Source organism: Muscardinus avellanarius, assembly GCF_963383645.1.
Source record: "Muscardinus avellanarius genome assembly, chromosome: 15".
Lineage (NCBI taxonomy): Eukaryota > Metazoa > Chordata > Mammalia > Rodentia > Gliridae > Muscardinus > Muscardinus avellanarius.
The window spans coordinates 23,528,391-23,549,376 of record NC_137801.1 but is presented as its reverse complement, the minus strand read 5'-3'; the positions used below and the strand labels follow the sequence as shown (position 1 = coordinate 23,549,376).

The 20,986-nt window shown below is 40.4% G+C and overlaps 1 protein-coding gene across 1 annotated transcript in view; it reads right to left on the bottom strand.

Annotated features, from left to right (window-relative positions):
• CLIP4 (CAP-Gly domain containing linker protein family member 4) overlaps positions 1-20,986 on the bottom strand; it is a gene marked incomplete at both ends in the record, with an annotated part of 73,598 nt that overhangs the window by 32,342 nt on the left and 20,270 nt on the right. The window contains 4 exons of the mRNA XM_080711864.1: positions 648-788; positions 7,578-7,713; positions 11,392-11,628; positions 20,294-20,412. Coding sequence (XP_080567990.1) covers positions 648-788; positions 7,578-7,713; positions 11,392-11,628; positions 20,294-20,412 — 633 coding nt within the window. The remainder of the gene's footprint in view (positions 1-647; positions 789-7,577; positions 7,714-11,391; positions 11,629-20,293; positions 20,413-20,986) is intronic.

Sequence of the window (20,986 nt, the reverse complement as noted above, 5' to 3'; positions counted from 1 at the left end):
TGACCATCAGGGAAGCATTGACGAAGACAAAGGCTTGTGAATGAGGAGGCAAAGAACAGCAAAGTGTGTTTCCAAAGTCAGAGCCACACCCTTCCTCAGAGACAGCCCGGAGCCTGGTGTGAAGGGAGCAGCAGGGTCGGTGGGCGGGAAAGACGGGCAAGACACAACAAACGGCTCAACTGCCCAACGCACGGGGACTCAGCAAGAGCGCGTGCAGGTAGGTTTTGATCACGGAGAACCTTACTATGATGTATGATTTCAATTCACAAATAAAAGGTCAAAAAATAGTCAGGACCCATCCCGATAGAGAGTCACTAAACATCCTTGAATGAGAGAGGAAGGCAAAGCTAGCAGAGTGCTTCATGGAGATTTACTGGAGGTATGGAACGCAGCTCTGAGTTAGATTATGAGGTGTTAGAGGGATGCAGGTAGTAGAAAAGAAAAGGAAGAGACAAATATGAAACACTCTTGTTAGAAACTGAAGTCATTCATCACAACTGAGGCTTAAAAACACAAGGATGCAGGTTGTATACAATTTAGGTTTCACGGCTGGCTAACCAAGCAGAGCAATGCAGTCTCAATATTAAGAATCCCACAAACAAAATAAAAGTGCCAAAGAAGATCACTGACTTGCTGGTTTGACCTACCGGTATTCACTTTGGACGTGACATGAGCAACGTCAACTTTCTGGGACCTGAGGGGAGGCACGGCTCTTGTGGAAGGAGTGTGAATTATATTCTTCCTTCGATCTTTTGCTTTACTTATCTTTGAAAGAGGTGCAAAAATACCTATAGGCAAATGCAGAATTTCAGTTAGTGTTAAACGATCAAAAGCTTTTCAAATAAAGGATCGCGTATGATTGTTTGACAACGTAAATCTTTACATTCTTTGGCAGTGCCTACTATGTGTCTGTAATGAGACAACAAAAAAAGAAAAAGAAAGAAAGTACTTTCAAAGAGATTGCAATACAGTTGTCAAGACTAACGACACACAAAATCATTTTTAAAAACACATAAATAACACACAATCAGGTGTTAGGTGAAATTCGGGGGAAAAAAGAAATGATTTAAGTTAACATTTTTCCATTATGTCGAAAGCTATTGGCAAATAACTGTGTACTGTACAGTATAAAAACCTATTCTTTCCTGTCACTTTATATCACCTTTAGATTTATATTTTTCCCCACACTATAGTTTTTATGTCCGTTTCTTATCTTCCAGACTGTATAAATTTTAAAGACAAAATTCAAACATTACTCATCTCTGCATTCCTCCACTGCACCTAATTACAGGGCCTTACATGTAGTAGAGAAATACTTTTTAACTGTAAAATAGAATCTCCTAAAAGGCCTGATCCTCAGCTCCTGACAATCAGAACATTATGCTGTTGGGGAGGACGTCCTGTGGGGACGGGGCGGAGGCTGCCCATCCACAGCACCTGCGCATGTCAGATCCCACTAGAAAAGAGCTTATTGAGAAAACAAAATATCCAGCACGAATCAGTATGCATGGGTTACAAGACAGAGTGTGTAGGCCACAGATACCACACTATCTCACCAAGACATTTAAAAAGAAAAAAAAAAGTCATTAATATGTGTTTTACATTCTTTCAATGAACATTTACAACCTAACAAATATGCACTATGACTAAAATTTAACATATTAAAAACAGGTTGTTTTAGCCGGGCGTGGTGGTGCACGCTTGTAATCCCAGCATTCAGGAGGCTGAGACCTGGAGGATCGCGGTTCGTGGACAGCCTCAGCTACTTAGGCACTCCACAACTCAGTGAGACCCGGTTTCAAAATAAAGAATAGAAAATAGGGCAGGGGGTGTAGCTCGGAGGTAGAATGCCCCTGGGTTCCATCCCCAGACCAGCAAAAAAAAAATAAAAATAAAAAGCAGGTTGTTATAAAGCACAGTAGAAATACTCAAGATTGTACAAAGAGTGGGTGCTCTGTTTATTGCTAAAATGTACCAACCATATACTTTTCTGCTAATCTTAAAATTCTTCCCTGCCTCCGGGAATACGATAACTTATCCTGGTTTCCCTATATCTTCTTTTTTTTTTTTTTTTTTTTTTTTTGGTGGTACTGGGGTTCCTGGAAGCCCTTCTACCTCCGGGCTACACTCCCAGACCTATTTTTACATTTTTATTTGGAAACAGGGTCTCCTAAGCCAGCGCGCGCGGCTGGCTTCGAACCTGCGCGATCCTCCTGTCTCTGCCTCCCAAGCGCGGGGATTACAAGCGTGCGCCACCACGCCCGGCTATATCTTCATTTTTATCTTTACTTGTGAATTTCTCTATGCCGTCTCCCACCTATGAGATTTCCTGCCTCTATTCTTTTTCTAAATTCTTCTTCCCCCTTCCCAAGACCGAAGGTGAGGAGGAGGAGGAGGAGGATTACTAAGGGTTGTTGCTAAGGGTTTGAAGGAAGAAATTTTATACTCTGGGGATGTAAATTTGAACCATACCTCTGGAACACAAAAATCCAAACCTATTCTACTTTATGGACTTAGTTATAAGAAAAAATTAAGGTACACACAAAGGTTACAAGGTCACACTTGTACGTTAAAAGATAAATTTCAATAGCCAAGACAATTTATAGTTGATTCGATGTTCTAATTTTTAATTTACTACTATGTCCCAATCAGGCTTTTAGCGATTAATTATGAGAAAATAATCTAAGTACAAAAAGCATACCTGAATACATCATCATTATAATATGACTCATAAGTAGGAGAAGACAGAGGTATGGTAACAGGACAAATAAATTCCCTATAACAGCACCCACCCCACTCATGGCAGAGACGTCTGCATGTGGCTACAGCCACTGACAGTACAAACCCCATGATTAATTTATAAATCAGGCTCAGAAAGAAACTGACAACAGTAATAATAAAGTGAATCAATTGTAACAATATACTGGAACAAAACTTATGTGAATGTGTTCTCTCAAAGTACATTATACTGTGCCTTATTTCTGGTCTATGTGTGACCATGGGAAACTGAAACAACAGAAAGCAAAACCAAGAACAAGAGGGACAACTGTCATATATCACCACGGATAAGAAAAACAATAAAGATTATGTAATAATGTAGAAAAAAATTCAAGAAAATAAAAATCAATTTATATGTTTTATTAAATTATTATATCTGTGAAAAACTCTACATGGGGACACAGGCAGATATATTGGAAAAATGTAATTAAAACATTTCTGAAAATTAAAACATATTTATGAGAACTATAGATCATTTTTCCAATTTATTTGATTTGTATCAGTAATGGGTGTTCAATTTTTTTTCTTAATCTGAGCAAAAGCATGTGATTTTTCTAAGTCTTAAAATTTCAACATGATAAAGTATATTTGGTTTTTTAAATTGAATAATTTTATGGTTTAAGTTTTTCTAAGGCATATAAGCCTATTTATTTATTTATTTATTTATTTGGTGGTACTGGGGTTCCTGGAAGCCCTTCTACCTCCGGGCTACACTCCCAGACCTATTTTATACTTTTTTTTATTTGGAAACAGGATCTCTTAAGCCAGCGCGGCTGGCTCCGAACCAGCGTGATCCTCCTGTCTCCGCCTCTCAAGCGCGGGGATTACCAGCGTGCGCCACCACGCCCGGCTAGAAGCCTTATTTATATAAACTCTCTTCTTGCTTTTTTAATTAATAAAATCATTTGGGTGAACCAAAATTAAATTAAAAGCAATGACTGGATACGAAGTCCAAAGTGAGCACTGTAGATAGGCCAGTTACTCATGGCTGTCCAAGAACTGGTGACATTTTCCTCAGATCTTGGCACATAATGGTAAGCTTTAACTAAAAACAATTATATAAGAATTATTATTGTTGTTGTTACTATTATTAGTACTATTATTCTACGGTACTGGAAATTGAACCCAGAAGCACTCTCCCACCAAGCTATATTCCCAGTCCTTTTTATTTTTAAAAAGGTTTTGCTAAGTTACCATATACTGCCTCAAACCTGTCTCAGCACTGGGAGTACAACGTGTATCAGCACACCTGGCTAGGAAAAATTGTTTTTAAAGAAAAGAATAATAAATTTTCAAATAAACATGGTCCATTTAACATGTATTTAACTCCAATTCCTCCCACAGCCCCACTAAAAATTCAACAGAGAATAAAACAGTATAAACTCTCAAATAAAATGATAAAAAAGAGGAAAATATATTAAAAGCTTCCAAGAGAGGAAAAAGGTCAAAAACAAAAGGCAGAAAGACTTTGAAACTTCTGAACAGCAACACTGAACGCTCAAGAAAGTAGCTGGCAACCTAAGCCCAAGAGACGGGTCCTGGCTGCTGTAGAAAGTTTAGCACATGGCCTCGCTCAGCCTGACAAACACTGTCTATGGCTGTCTAATCACGTCAACAGGAGAGCCGAATCGTAGGAACAAAAGCTATATAGCTCACAAAACCTCAAGTATTGTCTGTTACTTTACAGAAAAATTCGTCAAACACTACATTAGACAACCGAGTGAAACCTTCAAAGCACCGAGGAACTAGGTACTCAACCTCAGAGTCCTTATCCCAGGCTATCATATATGTGACAGTAGAAATAAACGTATTTTTTTTTTAGCATTAAAGGTCTCAAAACATTTTATCTCCCATGAATCCTTTGTCAGAAAATAACTGAAAGATATACGCCACTCAACCAACCAAGGAAGAGACTGACTTGGAAACAGAAGCTACAGCTTCCTCTTCACAGTACAGAGTCCATTGACATCTAAACTGGAAAAGTCAAGAAAGATTCACATAAACATATTATTTACAAATATGGATACTGATAGCAGAAGATACAGCTAAAGAAACTGAAAATGTTCTTGCCTGTAAAGATCAAGACGGTAGAAGGGATAAGTCCAAGGAGGGTTCTGTATTTTTTAATAAAATTTAACAATACAATTTGACTCATCACACTAAATATCAGTATTCACTTTGGTAATTACTAAAAGACATAAACACAGTATTACCATCTGGGCATGGTGACACATGCCTGTAACCTCAGTACTTGGTAGGCCGAGACAGGAGCATCAAAGGTTCAAAGCAAGCCTCAGCAACTTAATGAGACCCTGTTTCCAATTTTAAAAAAAATGGAGTGGAGCATAACTCAGAGGTAAAAGGCCCCTGGGCTCAGCCGCTAGCAACATACACACACACAGATACACATATATAATGTTAAAAAAAAAAATCTTGTATCTACTAGAATTAACAGAGAAAGAAAACAAAGGAATCATAGAAATTGTTATCTCCATTTTGTAGAAGACATGCTGGGGCACAAGAAGAGGAAGAGGGGATGTCGCTGGTGGGTAGAGGAGCTGACTCACACCAGGAGTCAGACTGCAAAGCACCTGGGCACCAGGCTCACCCACACCGTCCCCCACAGATGCGAGGACAGCTGTGCAGCCATGGAAACGACGTCACAGAAGAGGATTCACTGCAAGGAGCGCGCACAGGACAGTGAGCAACAGAGCAGACTGAAACCAACATGTCGGGGCGTTGTGTGTAAGAGAATGAATTTAATTAAACACTTGCTAGGAAGAGAAAAAGCAGCCCAGCTCAAGAGCAGAGTTATAAAGTTAATATGAGGCACTGTGCCACACCTCAAGTTCTCCATGACTCCACGGCTCCTGCTCCTGATCATAAAACCCCTCCGCCATGATCCTGCCATGAGCAGGGGAGGGGAGGTCACCAGAGTCGGTGTGCTCCTGGTGAGATACCTTCTCCCAGCCGCCGCCCTGCTCACAGCAAACACTAAGGGCTGCCCCCGGCTCCATGTCTCAGTGAGGAGAGCATCCCTCCCACATTCATTGCTGTCACCCCACAGGATCACCTGAGATCAGTCCACCCCCCAAGAAGTGATACCCCTTGCCCAACACAGGCTGATCCTATATACTCCCTGTTTACCCATCCCCACCAGATGCCTGAGACCCGTCGCAGTTGTTTCTCTAGATCTACTAACACAGCTCAATAACCCAAGCCCCTCCCTGCCTCCCACCAAACCTCCCAGAGGAATTCACCAGCTCCACTCACAGGAGCACCTGTCCTCTGGAGGCCCTCCCCTCCTTTTCTCTAAAGCTGAGACCCAGCTCCCTCCTGAAGACCTGCTGCCTCGCCCACACTCCCACACAGGAGCTGCTCTTCGTCCCACACCTAGCACCCACCAGGCCAAGGTAAAGCAGGCGCTGTGTTTGCTTTCATTGCAGCCATTTCCAGAACACTGACTTCTTCTGCCTTTAAGAAAGAAGGAAAGGGCCTGGAAGATGGCTGAGCAGAGGGAAGGAAGGGGGAGAGAGAGAGGCTGCTCCAAGGCACAGTCTTCAGACTGACTGTACCACCCACCACCTCTCTTTCAGGAAGCCACAGACAGATGTAGGAGTCACTCTTCATCCTCATCCATGGAAACTGGCAGCTGGCTGGCTCCCTGCCATCCTCCCCTCCTGTTCCTCTGCCTTGGCTCCTGGTAACTTCCACACCCACCCAGGCGAGCACCTAATGCCTAGACTCTCAGTTCCTTGGACACTTTTCTCCCTGTGAGCTTTTCCTCTATCCCCGCTCAGCCAGGCAGGCTCGTCATAAGCCATATACCTCCAAAATTTGTATTGAAAGCATCCTCCCCCTGCCACCACCCCAGTCACCAACTCCAGCGTGCCCTGCTCAGCTTCCCTCCAGCATGAGAACAGCCAGCCCTGCACCTCCTCCTGCTCCACATCCCCACCCAGCACGTACTCATTTTCCTCCCTGGCCACCTTAGAGACCACCGCTGTCACGCTAATCACTCTCTGCACACATCTTCAGCTCCTTTGCCTAATCCTTCTGTTGTATGTTCAAGAAAAAAAAAAAAACCTGGCAAAACCAGACTCTCTATTTTATCCACACCTATCCCCAAAAAGTTGCCTATGACTGGAAAAAATTGCCAGCCTTGTACACTGGCCTTACTGAGTTCATGGCTGCCAGCTCCCAGGAGGGCTACCGCAGCAGTTGGCCATCTGCCTACTCCCCTGACTCAGTCCTCCATGAACACTGTGAATCTTCTCTCCTCAAACCCCCAGCTACCCTTCTCTCTCCTAACATCAGCTAACAACCAAGCTTCTTAACCTCTTGAGAAAACAGGAGCAGCTAAAAGAGTCACTGGTCCTCCACCACGTTTCTCTCGGGGAAGAAGAGTGTGCCTGACCCAGTGCCAGGCAACCCAACACCAGCTCCATCCACTGTCAACTGGTCAGGGACGGCGCCTCCGACCGCTCCATCCTCCCTCCAGCATGCACTTCAGTGTGAACAAACATGCTGCAATATCTCCTCTAAATCCACACCCCCCCGCCCCGTATATTACATTAGTAACTAGAAGAAGAGATTTATTGAAAATGCTATAAAAGAGGCTGTTGGTGTGGCTCAGTGGTAGAATGTATGCTTAGCCTGCATAAGGCCCCTGATCCCTAAGACAACCAAACACACACACACACACACACACACACACACACACACACACAAAGAAAACATAAAAGAGAAAATTTGATCTTTTAGCTAATTCTTATTAAGTTAAGGAATATCGACCTTACCATATTTGGGGGCACATTTAAAGTACTGGACTTTTCCAACACTTCCATTGTTTTTTCCTTCTGGCTCATCCAATTCAATGCCAGCCCACTGCCCACTTGCAAATTCAGTTGTTCCACAGAATCTTAATGTCCCAACCTAAAGAAGATATAAATCAAAATAATTTTTAGTATTACTAATAATCCCCAGCATCTCACTCCTGGAAACTTTGTCATGGAATTTTAAAAACTCTCCCTCTCAAAATAGACTTCAGAATAAGGAATATTCCTAAAGATAAAAATAATATTAGCCAGGCTTGGTGGCACACGCTTGTAATCCCAGCATTTGGGAGGCTGAGACAGGAGGACCATGGTTTGCAGACAGCCTCAGCTACTTAGTGAGAGGTTCTCTGCAACTTAATGAGACCCTGTATCAAAATAAAGAATAAAAAGATAGGGTTGGGGGTACAGCTCAAAGGTAGAGTGTCCCTGGGTTCCATCCCCAGTACTTCAAAAAAAAAAAATTAAACAATGACAAAAAAAGTCAATTCACCAAGAAGACATAGGAATCCTGAAAGTACACGTGCCCAAGAGTGAGCTTCCACACAAGAAGTACTTCCCCAGCAGAGCTGAAAATGAGAGAGACATTGGCATTGTGGATTCTTGGTTATCAACAGACCAAGGAGGACAGAAGATCCATAGGGAGACCAAAAAAAAATCCAACTTGACCTAACTGACATCTATAGAACACAGAACAGGAGAAATAGAACTTACACAAAATATGTTCATGGGCCACAATGGAATTAAACTAGAAGTCGCTAACAGAAAAAAATATATAGAGAAATCTTCAAATTCTTGGAAATTAAACCATACGCTCCTAAATAACTCACAAGTAAAAGAGAAAAAAAATCACACAGGAAATTAGAAAATATTTTTAACTGAGTAAAAAGAATATCAAAATTTGCAAGATGTAGCAAGAGCAATGCTTAAAGAGAAATTTATAGCATTAAAGGCTGAATTAGAAAAGGATTCAAATCAGTTTGATCTAAACTTACACCTTAAGAAATATAAAGTCAAGACTCATAGCCATGCCGGGCGTGGTGGCGCACGCTTGTAATCCCCGCGCTTGGGAGGCAGAGACAGGAAGATTGCGCAGGTTCGAAGCCAGCCGTGCGCACTGGCTTAGGAGACCCTGTTTCCAAATAAAAAAAATATAAAATAGGTCTGGGAGTGTAGCCCGGAGGTTGAAGGGCTTCCAGGAACCCCAGTACCACCAAAAAAAAAAAAAAAATCCAGCAATATATAGAAAGAATAATAGAATAATACAAAAGGTTTTATTTATTTATTTATTGCAGTACTGGGGATGGAACCCAGGGGCATTCTACCTCCGAGCTACATCCCCAGACCTATTTTTTATTCTATTTATTTATTTATTTATTTATTGTGGTACTAGGGGTGGAATCCAGGGGCTTTTCTACCTCTGAGCTATACTCCCAGACCTGTTTTATATTTTATTTGGAAACAGGCTCTCACTAAGTTGCTGAGAGCCTCACTAAGTAGCTAAGGTTAGCTTCGAACATGTGAGATCTCCTGTCTCAGCCTCCCAAGCGCGGGGATTACAAGCGTGCACCACCAAGCTTGGCTAGAAAGGAAGGTCTTAAAGGGTGTTGAAACAAAGGAAAACCATGTATTAGAGAGAGAAAGATAAAGAAAAAAGGAAAGAAATTTAAACTATGCTTAATTCTTTTAAAAATTAATTCAAAAGTAAATATAAAGCTAAATGTAAAAACTAAACTATAAACTTCTAGATAAAAGCAGAGAATTTTTCTTATAATAATACTAAACATATAATCCTAATTGAATTTAACAAAATTTAAAACTTCTATCCGAGCCTAGTGGTGCACACCTGTAATTCCAGAACGTGGGAGGCTGAGACAGGAGGATCTCAGGTTTGAGACCACCCTCAATAACTTAGTGAGAGCCTCAGTAACTTAGCAGGACCTTGTTTCAAAATATAAAATAAAATAGGGCTAAGGTGTAGCTTGGAGGTAGAATGCCCCTGGATTCAACCCCTAGAAGCAGAAAATTTTTAAACTTTTGTTCTTTAGAAGGTACTATTCAGAAACCATCTTGTACTCCATTAAGATGTATGACTACAATGCACTCATTTAAATATTTAAAAAAGAAGCCAGGCGTGGTGGTGCACGCTTGTAATACCAGCATTTGGAGGCTGAGACAGGAGGGTCGCAGCTCGAGGACAGCCTCAGACCTACTCAGTGAACCCTGTTTCAAAATTAAGAATAAAAAATAGGGCTGGGGGTATAGCTTGAAGGTGGAATACCCTGGGTTCCATCCCCAGTACCACAAAAGAAAAGAAAAGAAAAGAAAAGAAAAGAAAAGAAAAGAAAAGAAAAGAAAAGAAAAGGGACCAAAAGAAAATATAAAAGAAACAAGATTGGTCATAAGTTGATAGTGCTAAACCTCTTTCTTTCGTTAAGAATGCACATAGACACTATGGATGCTGCTACTCATGGATAGCTATAATTTTCCAAAAGAAAAGAAAAGAACATCTCTTTTAAGGGTCTATATTCTCAGTCACTACCAAATACTACCAAATACTGAATAGGAATACTACCAAAGCTGGATATTCATCCCAAATTTGTTTAAAAAGTTATGCAGTCATAATCTATTTATTATTTTAATTCCACAACAGGTTAAAAAAAATAACAGAAGTCCTGTGGATACATTATTTTGAAAGCTGATGAGTGCCATTCTTAACCTTTTGGTAGTTTTGTTTCCTTTTTGAAGCCATTTATTCATTATACCAAGCCTCTAAATTTCAGTGCTTGCTAAGAAAACTACATCACTCCTAATATACATACAAACCCTCTAAAATACTGAGATGCAATGATGTTGGGAAAGTCGATATCCAATCAGGATTCCCTGTTTCATTCTCCATACTAAGCTCCCTATCAACCTCAGAAACAAAAGAACCAGCCAGGCATGGTGGCACACGCTTGTAATCCCAGCATTTGGGAGGCAGAGACCAGGATGGTTCATGGACAGCTTCAGATACTTAGCAAGGCCCTTCGCAACTCAGTGAGACCCTGTTTCAAAAAATAAAAAGACTAAAAAAATTAAAAATAAATAAAAATAAAAAATAGGACCAGAGGTATAGCTCGGAGGTAGAATTCCTCTGAGTTCCATCCCCAGTACAAAAAAAAAAAAAAAAAAAAAAAAAAAAGAACCTTTAATGAGGTAGGGGATGTAGTTCAGTGGTACAATGCCTGCCTAGTATGTGTGAGGTCCTGGGTTCAATCCTCAGTACTGGGGGAAGAAAAAAAAACCTACTCCCATACAACATATGGAAATTAAAAACTGGGCCCAGTGGAGGCCACGCACAAGCTGCAGTTCTGCTGAGAAAGGTGCAGGTTGTACAACACCTAAGGTTGCCCTGTGTGTGGGATCCGTTCTGAGAAGCAGGCCAGCCAGGGAGGAGTGCCGCTGCTCCCGGCTGGGGCTGGCTGGGGCTTGCGCAGAAGAAGATCTGGGCTCCATCCATTTTCAGCTCATGACTCTATACTCCCTCAACAGGTCTGACTCTACTACACTTTTTCCCGGGCAAATACAGACATCTTCACTGTCAAGTTCAAACAGTTTATATTCACAAATTGTACTTCATAGCAAACTTACATATAAATTTCACATTTTCAGTCATGCATCCTTCTACATACATGATGAACACTTTTTCAAAACCTCAGAGTTCTGATGCACCTTTGGACACGGCTACGCAGATGACCCTGCACACAGCTTCAGGGACTAGAGTCACTCACTGTACCTTTTGTCCTGCGATGACAACGCGGTCCCCCAACTTGAGGCCAAGAGATGTGAGCGCTGCTTTGCTGGCAACATGGTCATTATGCGGAAGCATGGCCTTGGGGATACTGCACAACAGAGGCAGCGCATCCAGCAGCATCTGCTTGATTTGCTTAGCGGCTGCTGCAGCGTCGGCCATTTCTAAGGGCATATCCACCGGATCTGGAACAACATCGGCGGGGATCTGTCCTTTGTCATTCTACAAATAAAGGTAAGAGAAACATCTTCAACTCTTATTTACTTAGAGCACCCAACGGTGAGATAAAATTCTCTTGGGAAGAATGTTAAATGTATTCATCATTTTTATTCAAAAATATTTATTGTACACTTATCATATGCCAGGCCCGATCTAGGAGCTAAAAATACCACGGTTAAAAAAAAAAAAAAAACTTTTCCCTCAAACAGCATCTATTCTGGTAGGAGTGACATAACAGACAAACAAGTAAAATTTATGGCATAGAAAAATAGAGCAGAGAAAGAGGTGGAAAATATGGCAGAGAGGTGGTTGTAGCAGGAGCTGTTATACAGAATATTCAAGGAAGGCCTCAAGAAGATGTGTTCAAAGGACTTCCAGGAAGATGGCAACAGAGAAAAGCGGGGCTTAAGAGCCCCGCTAATAACTAATCTCCATTACCACAAAATCAGCACCTTTCATAGCCAAAAAACACCATCACCAGAGAAACAAAAAAATCACCAGGCTCCAGAGAGAAAGCGAACTGAGAACAGAGCTCAGAGCCACAGAGGAGATACACCGGCCTCACGCCCGAGGCCGTGGCAGCAGCGCCATACTGCCGGCGGCAGCGGCGACTTCACCGGACAGCTACAGCAAGCCGAGGTGAGCCGCTGCGGAACAGCCAGGTGGGATTTCTCGCCGCAGGTAAAATCTAAAGCTCCCAGTGGCTGAGCTCAGCACACGCTGCAGGGATTCAGAGTGGAAATCAAAACCAAGAAGAAATACGCCAGCCTCACGGCCGAGGGCGTAGCAGCGGCGCCATTTTGCCACTGGAGGCAGCAGCAGAGTATTCACCGAATCCAGTACAGCTACATCTGCGTACTCAAGAACAGTGAGTCAAATTGTGGGCCACAGAGGAGAAATCCCAGTACTGTACTCCCTGGGACTTGACCCAGTGGGAGAGGGGCAGTGGCAGAGATAACACACCATAGGAGAACGTGCAACCTGGCACCCCCCACAGTCTAAAGCAGCCTCTATCGACTCTCTGGGTCAGAGACTCTGTGATACAACCCAGTAAAGGAGTAGTAGGGTCTGAGATACTACAGACTCGAGATCCAGAACACCTTAAGTCAAGTCATAGTGACCCAAGGGAAGAACCCAGAGAAGGCACAAACTTCCGAAATCATGGGAAAGAGGAATAATACTGGAGCAATGAATGCCCACAACCCCATAACATCAGAACCCGATAAAACAGAAAATCAGAGATTTCTAGAAGAGCAAATCAGGAAAATAACTGTAGAAATAATAGAGGTGCTTCGAAAAGAACTCAGAGAGAGCCAAAAAGAGATAAAGGATGCAATTAATGAAGTAAAGGCCTCAATTCAAAGCACAAACAACCGATTAGACCACATGGAGAACAGAATCTCGCTCTTAGAAGATGATCATTCCAAAAATGAACGCATAGTTTCTAATCTAGGAAAAAATATCCGACAGCAGGAATCTGATATTGAAGAAATATGGGCCCATTTTAAGAGAGCTAACCTAAGAATAATTGGAATAGAGGAGGGAAAAGAAAGTGAAACCAGAGTGATCAACAATCTCTTCAAGGAAGTAATAGCAGAAAATTTTCCAAACATAGAGCAAGAGGTCGATACACAGGTCCAGGAAACTTATAGAACTCCCTTTAGACAGGATCCGAGAAGAGGATCCCCACGCCACATAATTGTCAAAATGACCAATGTGGAAGCCAAACAGAGAATCTTAAAGGCAACAAAAACAAAGGGCCAAGTGACATTTAGAGGCAAACCAATTAGAATAACTCCAGACTTCCCAAACCAAGTCATGAGAGCCAGAAGGGCTTGGAGTAACATATTCCAAACTCTGAAAGAAAACAACTTCCAGCCAAAAATTTCCTACCCAGCAAAACTTTCTATCAAATTAGATGGAGAAATAAGAAGCTTCCACGACAAACAGAAACTGAAGGAATTTATGTCTTCAAAACCAGCACTAGAGAAAATACTCAAAGAGATTAACTACAAAGAAGAAATAGGTAACACACACCAGAACCAGGGAAACAAGAGTTTCCATCCAACAGACAACTAAGATTGGTTATCTGTGGAGATTCATTATGTTAGTCTTTTACCTATCTCTAAATGGTATTGCTTGCCTTTATTGTTGTTAATTTTTAGGATTTCTAGTTGGAATATTAATATACCTTCAGATATAGCATTTGGAAATATTTTATCCCATTCTATTAGTAACTGTTAACTCTGTTTACATTGTCTTTGGATATACAATATTTTTTTTTTTAGGGAGTTTGTATATTCTTCTGTTGCCTGTGTCATTGAAATCATATCCAAGAAATCACTGCCAATTTCAATGTTGTGAGGTTTTATGACCCAGATTTTCTCCTAAAAGTTTATAGTCTTAAGATTTATATTTAGGTCTTTTATCTATTTCGAGTTAATATTTGTATATGGGATTAGGTAAGGGTCCAACTTTATTCTTTTCCATGTAATTATTATGTTTCAACAATATTTAGTTAAAAGATTATTATTTCCACCACCAAATGTTCGTGGAAATTTGTCAAAAATAACTTGACAATATAGGGAAGAATTTAGCTCTAGGCTTTTATTTAACTCCAATGGTTTATATATCTGCCTTTAGAACAGTACTACACTGTTTCAATTATTGTAGCTTTATATGGTTTGAAATCAGAAAATATATATCTTCTAGCTTTGTTCTTTTTCAAGATCATTTTGGGTATCTAGAGTCCATTTTCCATATTAGGATAGATTTTTTTTCTGAAAAATAAATATATAAATATATGATAGTTTCACCTAAAAAAATAGAAAAAAAATATTCTCTGGTAAGAAAGAAAGTAAAAAGAAATATTGAAATGTTATCTTTAAGTCATCAAAAGCTTGGTATCAGACAAATGAAACTGTTATGTGAGATTATCATTTTAAATTTTGGATAAATTGCTATAATACTAGATGTCTACCACTAAGCCAAGCATGGGAGGGAGGGATGGGAGAGAATGGGGTGGGGATCGGGTGGGGGCTGACTGGGCGATGTGTGCATGTATGTCTACAAAAGTTTGTATCCCACTATGATGTATGAATACAGTGCACCAATAAAAAATAAAATAAAATAAAATAAAAAAATAAAAAAGAGAAAAAAAAAAAAAAGAAGATGTGTTCACACAGAGATCCCAAGGGGAGGAGAGAGTGACCTCACAGGTTATCTGATGGAGAAAAGCATTTGTGCACTGGGAAGGGAAGTGCTAAGACCCTGATAGAGCACACCCAGCTGCACAGGCAGGGGTCAAACCAGTCACGGGCCTGACTGCAGCCACGCACCCCTAACATTTTGGTCAATAAAGGACCACATACACTAGTGTTCCCATAAGACTGTGTCACCTAGCGCCATCACAGAAGTGTCAAGTTACGTAAGTACACCTTACAATGGTCACACAAGGACAAAATCACCTAACAGTGCATCGCTTAGGACCTGTCCCAGTCACTGTGGCTACATTCCACAGCCACCACCCTGGGTTCCTGTCCATTGGGGCAGAAACTCATACTTCAAATAGAAACTGTAGTTTCTACACTCAAAATTATAGACCAAAATATGGATTCAAATTAAGAAAACTGGCTGGGCGCGGTGGCGCACACTTGTAATCCCCGCGCTTGGGAGGCAGAGACAGGAGGATTGCGCAGGTTCGAAGCCAGCCGCACGAGCTGGCTTAGGAGACCCTGTTTCCAAATAAAAATATAAAATAGGTCTGGGAGTATAGCCCGGAGGTAGAAGGGCTTCCAGGAACCCCAGTACCACACACACAAAAAAAAAAAAACTTAAAAAAAAAATTAAGAAAACTACTCTGTTCTCACTAGAAAGGAGAGAGAGTAGCCTCAGATTTACCCCAGGACAAGGTACAATAGCGTGTTACAAGTCCAGTTCTTTAGCATGGTATTTACATAATTAAGCCTACCATAAAAATCATCTCTCTTGGTTCTCACCTCAAGAAAAAGCCTGTGAACAAATCAGGCAGACTCCCTGCCCTTTAAGAGTACACATTGTAGTAGGAGATACAATTACCAGTTAATATGAGGCTGCTGAGATTTTTGGAATATCAGTTAGGAATCTCAGTCACTGGGAAACTGATGGTCCGCTCAACATCCTGTACCTCTTTCTGGCAGGAATGACATCACAATCCAGGCCATCGACATCCTAACCTAGACCCACGTACCGTCTGCTTCCATGCTACTCTTCCTCTGAAAAGTTACCTTCCTTATTTTCCCTAGCCCAAAACCTTAGACTTTATGAGGAAGAATATGGCGTTCAGTTTTCTTTTAATGTGACAAATCAAAATTGTTAGGTGAGAAATTTTTTTCTTCTGCTCTGCTGATAATCTTCAAGTAATCAATACAAATAAAAGAATAAAGCTCTGGAGCACACTTAGTTTACAACTCCCCTACATTTTTTGTTTGTTTGTTTGTCAGTTTGGTCCTAAGTAAAAATATGGAAGAAGACATTTTATCAGATATCTGGGATGATGTTGATGAACTATTTTAATACCAGATTAAATAAAACACAATGAACACATGTATAACACTAATGTGCATTCTCTGAAAATGAGAAATGGACATATATAGAGAAAATATTTTTAAATATGCTGATGGATTTTAAACTGTATTTATAATGAATATTTTACTTTAGATTTTTATTATATCTTCACTTAAAAAAATAAACCTGGGGATTGAATCCAGAGGCAGCGAGTTAGACATCCAGTCTTTTAAATATATACTATATACACTATTATACACTGTATATATAATTTATATGGGTTTTTTGAGACAGGGTCTTACTAAGTTTTGCTCAGTCTAGTGTCAACTTTGTGATCCTCCTGCCTCAGCCTCCCAAGCAACCATATTCAGCATATCTCATACTATTGAGAGCTGGTCATAAGCTTCAGTTAATTTCTGAAAAACTTAGTAACCCAAACTTCTGTTTTTTAAAAAACTAAATAACAGTAAGAATAATAAAATAACAACACTGCTGATGTTTTCCTAACATAAGAAGACTTGCTCATGACTAATTATGGAATTCTACTTTCTTTTAACACATGTGTTCCAGGGGCTACTGTTCACTCGTGTGTTGACTGTTTTCAAAGCTTACTCCATTCTTCTTTCTTTTAACTTACTTTAATTGGTGCATTATAGCCTCACATCATAATGTAAATCATGTTGGCAGTGATGTACATGCACACAGTACCTGGTGCTCCCACCCGCTCCCTCCCCACTCCCGCAGAGTACTGAGAGTGACATCGGTCTTTTCACATATAAGGCTTACTCCATCCTTAGTGTGTGTGTGTGTGTGTGTGTGTGTGTGTGTGAACTGGGGATTGAAGCCAGGGGCATTCGAACTCTGAGCTATACCCCAGGCATTTTTTTATTTTTTATTTTAAAACAGAGTCTCGGACTTCCGGGAAGATGGCGACCGAGAAAAGCGGGGCTTAAGAGTCCCGCTAACAACCAATCTCCATTACCACAAAAAGAGCGCCTTTCATAGCCAGAAAACACCATCACCAGAAAAACAAAAAAAACCACCAGGCTCCAGAGAGAAAGCGGACTGAGAACAGAGCTCGGGGCCACAGAGGAGACACACGCGCCCGAGGACGCGGCAGCAGCGCCATACTGCCGGCGGCAGCGGCGAACTCAGCGGACGGCTACAGCAAGCCGAGGTGAGCCGATGCGGAACAGCCAGGCGGGATCCTTCGGCGCAGACAGCATTTAAAGCTCCCAGTGGCTGAGCTCAGCACACGCTGCAGGGATTCAGAGTGGAAATCAAAACCAGAGAAGAAAAAATACGCCAGCCTCATGGCCGAGGGCGTGGCAGAGGCGCCATATTGCCACCTGCTGCGGCAGCAGCAGTGAATTCACTGAGTCCAGTACAGCTACATCTACGTACTCAAGAACAGTGAGTCAAATTGCGGGCCACAGAGGAGAAATCCCAATATTGTGCCTCCTGGGACTTGACCCAGTGAGGGAGTGGTGGTGGCAGAGATATCACACCATAGGAGAGCGTGCAACCTGGCACCCCCCATAGTTTAAAGCAGCCTCTATCGACTCCCTGGGTCGGAGACTCTGTGATACAACCCAGTAAAGGAGTAGTAGGGTCTGAGATAATACAGACTCGAGATCCAGAGCACCTTAAGTGAAGCCATAGTGACCCAAGGGAAGAACCCAGAGAAGGCACAAAACTCCGAAATCATGGGAAAGAGGAATAACACTGAAGTAATGAATGTGCACAACCCCACAACATCAGAACCTGATAAAACAGAAAATCAGAGATTTCTAGAAGATCAAATCAGGAAAATAACTGTAGAAATAATAGAGGTGCTTCGAAAAGAACTCAGAGAGAGCCAAAAAGAGATAAAGGATGCAAATAATGAAGTAAAGGCCTCAATTCAAAGCACAAACAACCGATTAGACCACATGGAGAACAGAATCTCGCTCTTAGAAGATGAGCAATCCAAAAATGAATGCATAGTTTCTAATCTAGAAAAAGATATCCAACAGCAGGAATCTGACATTGAAGAAATATGGGCCCATCTTAAGAGAGCTAACCTAAGAATAATTGGAATAGAGGAGGGAAAAGAAAGTGATACCAAAGGGATCAACAATCTCTTCAAGGAAGTAATAGCAGAAAATTTTCCAAATATAGAGCAAGAGGTTGATACACAGATCCAGGAAACTTATAGAACTCCCTTTAGACAGGATCTGAGAAGAGGATCCCCACGCCATATAATTGTCAAAATGACCAATGTGGAAGCCAAGCAGAGAATCTTAAAGGCAACAAAAACAAAGGGCCAAGTGACATTTAGAGGCAAACCAATTAGAATCACTCCAGACTTCCCAAACCAAGTCATGAGAGCCAGAAGGGCTTGGAGTAACATATTCCAAACTCTGAAAGAAAACAACTTCCAGCCAAAAATTTTCTACCCAGCAAAACTTTCTATCAAATTAGATGGAGAAATAAGAAGCTTCCATGACAAACAGAAACTGAAGGAATTTATGTCTTCAAAACCAGCGCTAGAGAAAATACTCAAAGAGATTAACTACAAAGAAGAAATAGGTAACACTCACCAGAACCAGGGAAACAAGAGTATCCATCCAACAGACAACTAAGATTGGTTATCTGTGGAGATTCATTATTTATGTTAGTCTTTTACCTATCTCTAAATTGTATTGTTTGCCTTTATTGTTGTTAATTTTTAGGATTTCTAGTTGGAATATTAATATACCTTCAGATATAGCATTTGGAAATATTTTATCCAATTCTATTAGTAACTTTTAACTCTGTTTACATTGTCTTTGGATATACAATATTTTCTTTTATTTTTTAGGGAGTTTGTATATTCTTCTGTTGCCTGTGCCATTGAAATCATATCCAAGAAATCACTGCCAATTTCAATGTTGTGAGGTTTTATGACCCAGATTTTCTCCTAAAAGTTTATAGTCTTAAGATTTATATTTAGGTCTTTTATCTATTTTGAGTTCATATTTGTATATGGGATTAGGTAAGGGTCCAATTTTATTCTTTTCCATGTAATTATTATTTTTCAACAATATTTAGTTAAAAGATTATTATTTCCACCACCAAATCTTCGTGGAAACCTTGTCAAAAATAACTTGACAATATAGGGAAGAAGTTAGCTCTAGGCTTGTATTTAACTCCAATGGTCTATATATCTGCCTTTAGAACAGTACTACACTGTTTCAATTATTGTAGCTTTATATGGTTTGAAATCAGAAAATATACATCTTCTAGCTTTGTTTTTGCTTCGAGATTGTTTTGGGTATCTAGAGTCCATATTCCATATCAGGATAGATTTTTTTCTGAAAAATAAATATATGATAGTTTCACCTAAAAAAAAGAAAAAAATATTCTCTGGTAAGAAAGAAAGCAAAAAGAAATATTGAAATGTTATCTTTAAGTCATCAAAAGCTTGGTATCAGACAAATGAAACTGTTATGTGAGATTATCATTTTTAATTTTGGATAAATTGCTATAATACTAGATGTCAACCACTAAGCCAAGCATGGGAGGGAGGGATGGGGAGAGAATGGGGTGGGGATCGGGTGGGGGCTGACTGGGCGATGTGTGCATGTATGTCTACAAAAGTTTGTATCCCACTATGATGTATGAATACAGTGCACCAATAAAATAAAATTAAAAAAAAAATTAAAACTGAGTCTCATTAAGTTGAAGAGGGCTTTGCTAAGTTTTTTTGCTAAGTTGCTGAGGCTAACCATGAACCTGTAATTCTCTCCTATCTCAGCCTCCCAAGGAATGAAATTTATAGGCACATGCCACCACATCCAGTTTAAATGTTTATTTAACCTTATATCCATTTACTTTTTTATTCTTTTGGCATAAATTTCCTTTGAAAGTATTCAAGTATTATTAAATATAAAAAATTAATATATACATTTGAATTTAACAGCTAATGTCTCATAAATACATTAAAAGCCTAAAGAAAGACACTTAAACTCAAAGACTGTAGACTTTAAGGAGGATTTCAGTTGCTCATATAAGAGTTATTCTATTAATAGCGGCATCCAGATCCAATTCTTTACTGAGAGATAATATAAAACTCTTTAATGCTTTTATTCCAACCTCTTACCCTAAACGCGGGGTTTGCGCCATGCTCCAGTAAGCATTTTACAGCACCTGCACACAAGTTATACGCTGCGATATGCAGAGCTGTTCCAAAATTAAAGTCACTGCAAGTGGCATCCACATCTGCAATTAAACATGACAAGGATATTAACTAACATTTTAAATTTAGCTATTATAACTTAAAAGACACCGGATGTTTATTTGGAGTGGGAGACATTTTCAGCATTTCAGAAAACTTAAATCAACCCAACAGAAGCACCACTGCACAATGGAATAAATTCTTTGTATTACAATCTGGCTAAAATAATCAATTGATTGTTATCCTAGTCCTGTAAAATTCATCATAAAATGGAGTGACACTAATCCAGCCATCGCAAACTAAACCATATTAAAATAAATGAATGGCAATAGCGTACGTTTGTGAAAGTATGTGATTCCCATGGCCTCTCACTCCTGCATCCTTGCCACGACAACCAGCATGGGGTACCAGGGCTCGGGGCAAGGATCAGCAAACTGTGACCCACGGGCTCAGTCTGCACCACCATCTGTGTTTACCAAATTTTACTGGAATATAAGGACACTTGTTCTTAACATATTCTCTATGACTACTTTCATGCTGCAACCATATGATCTAAAAAATCTAAAATATTTATTTGCTATCTGGGTCTACCATACAGAATTCCAATACAGAATACCA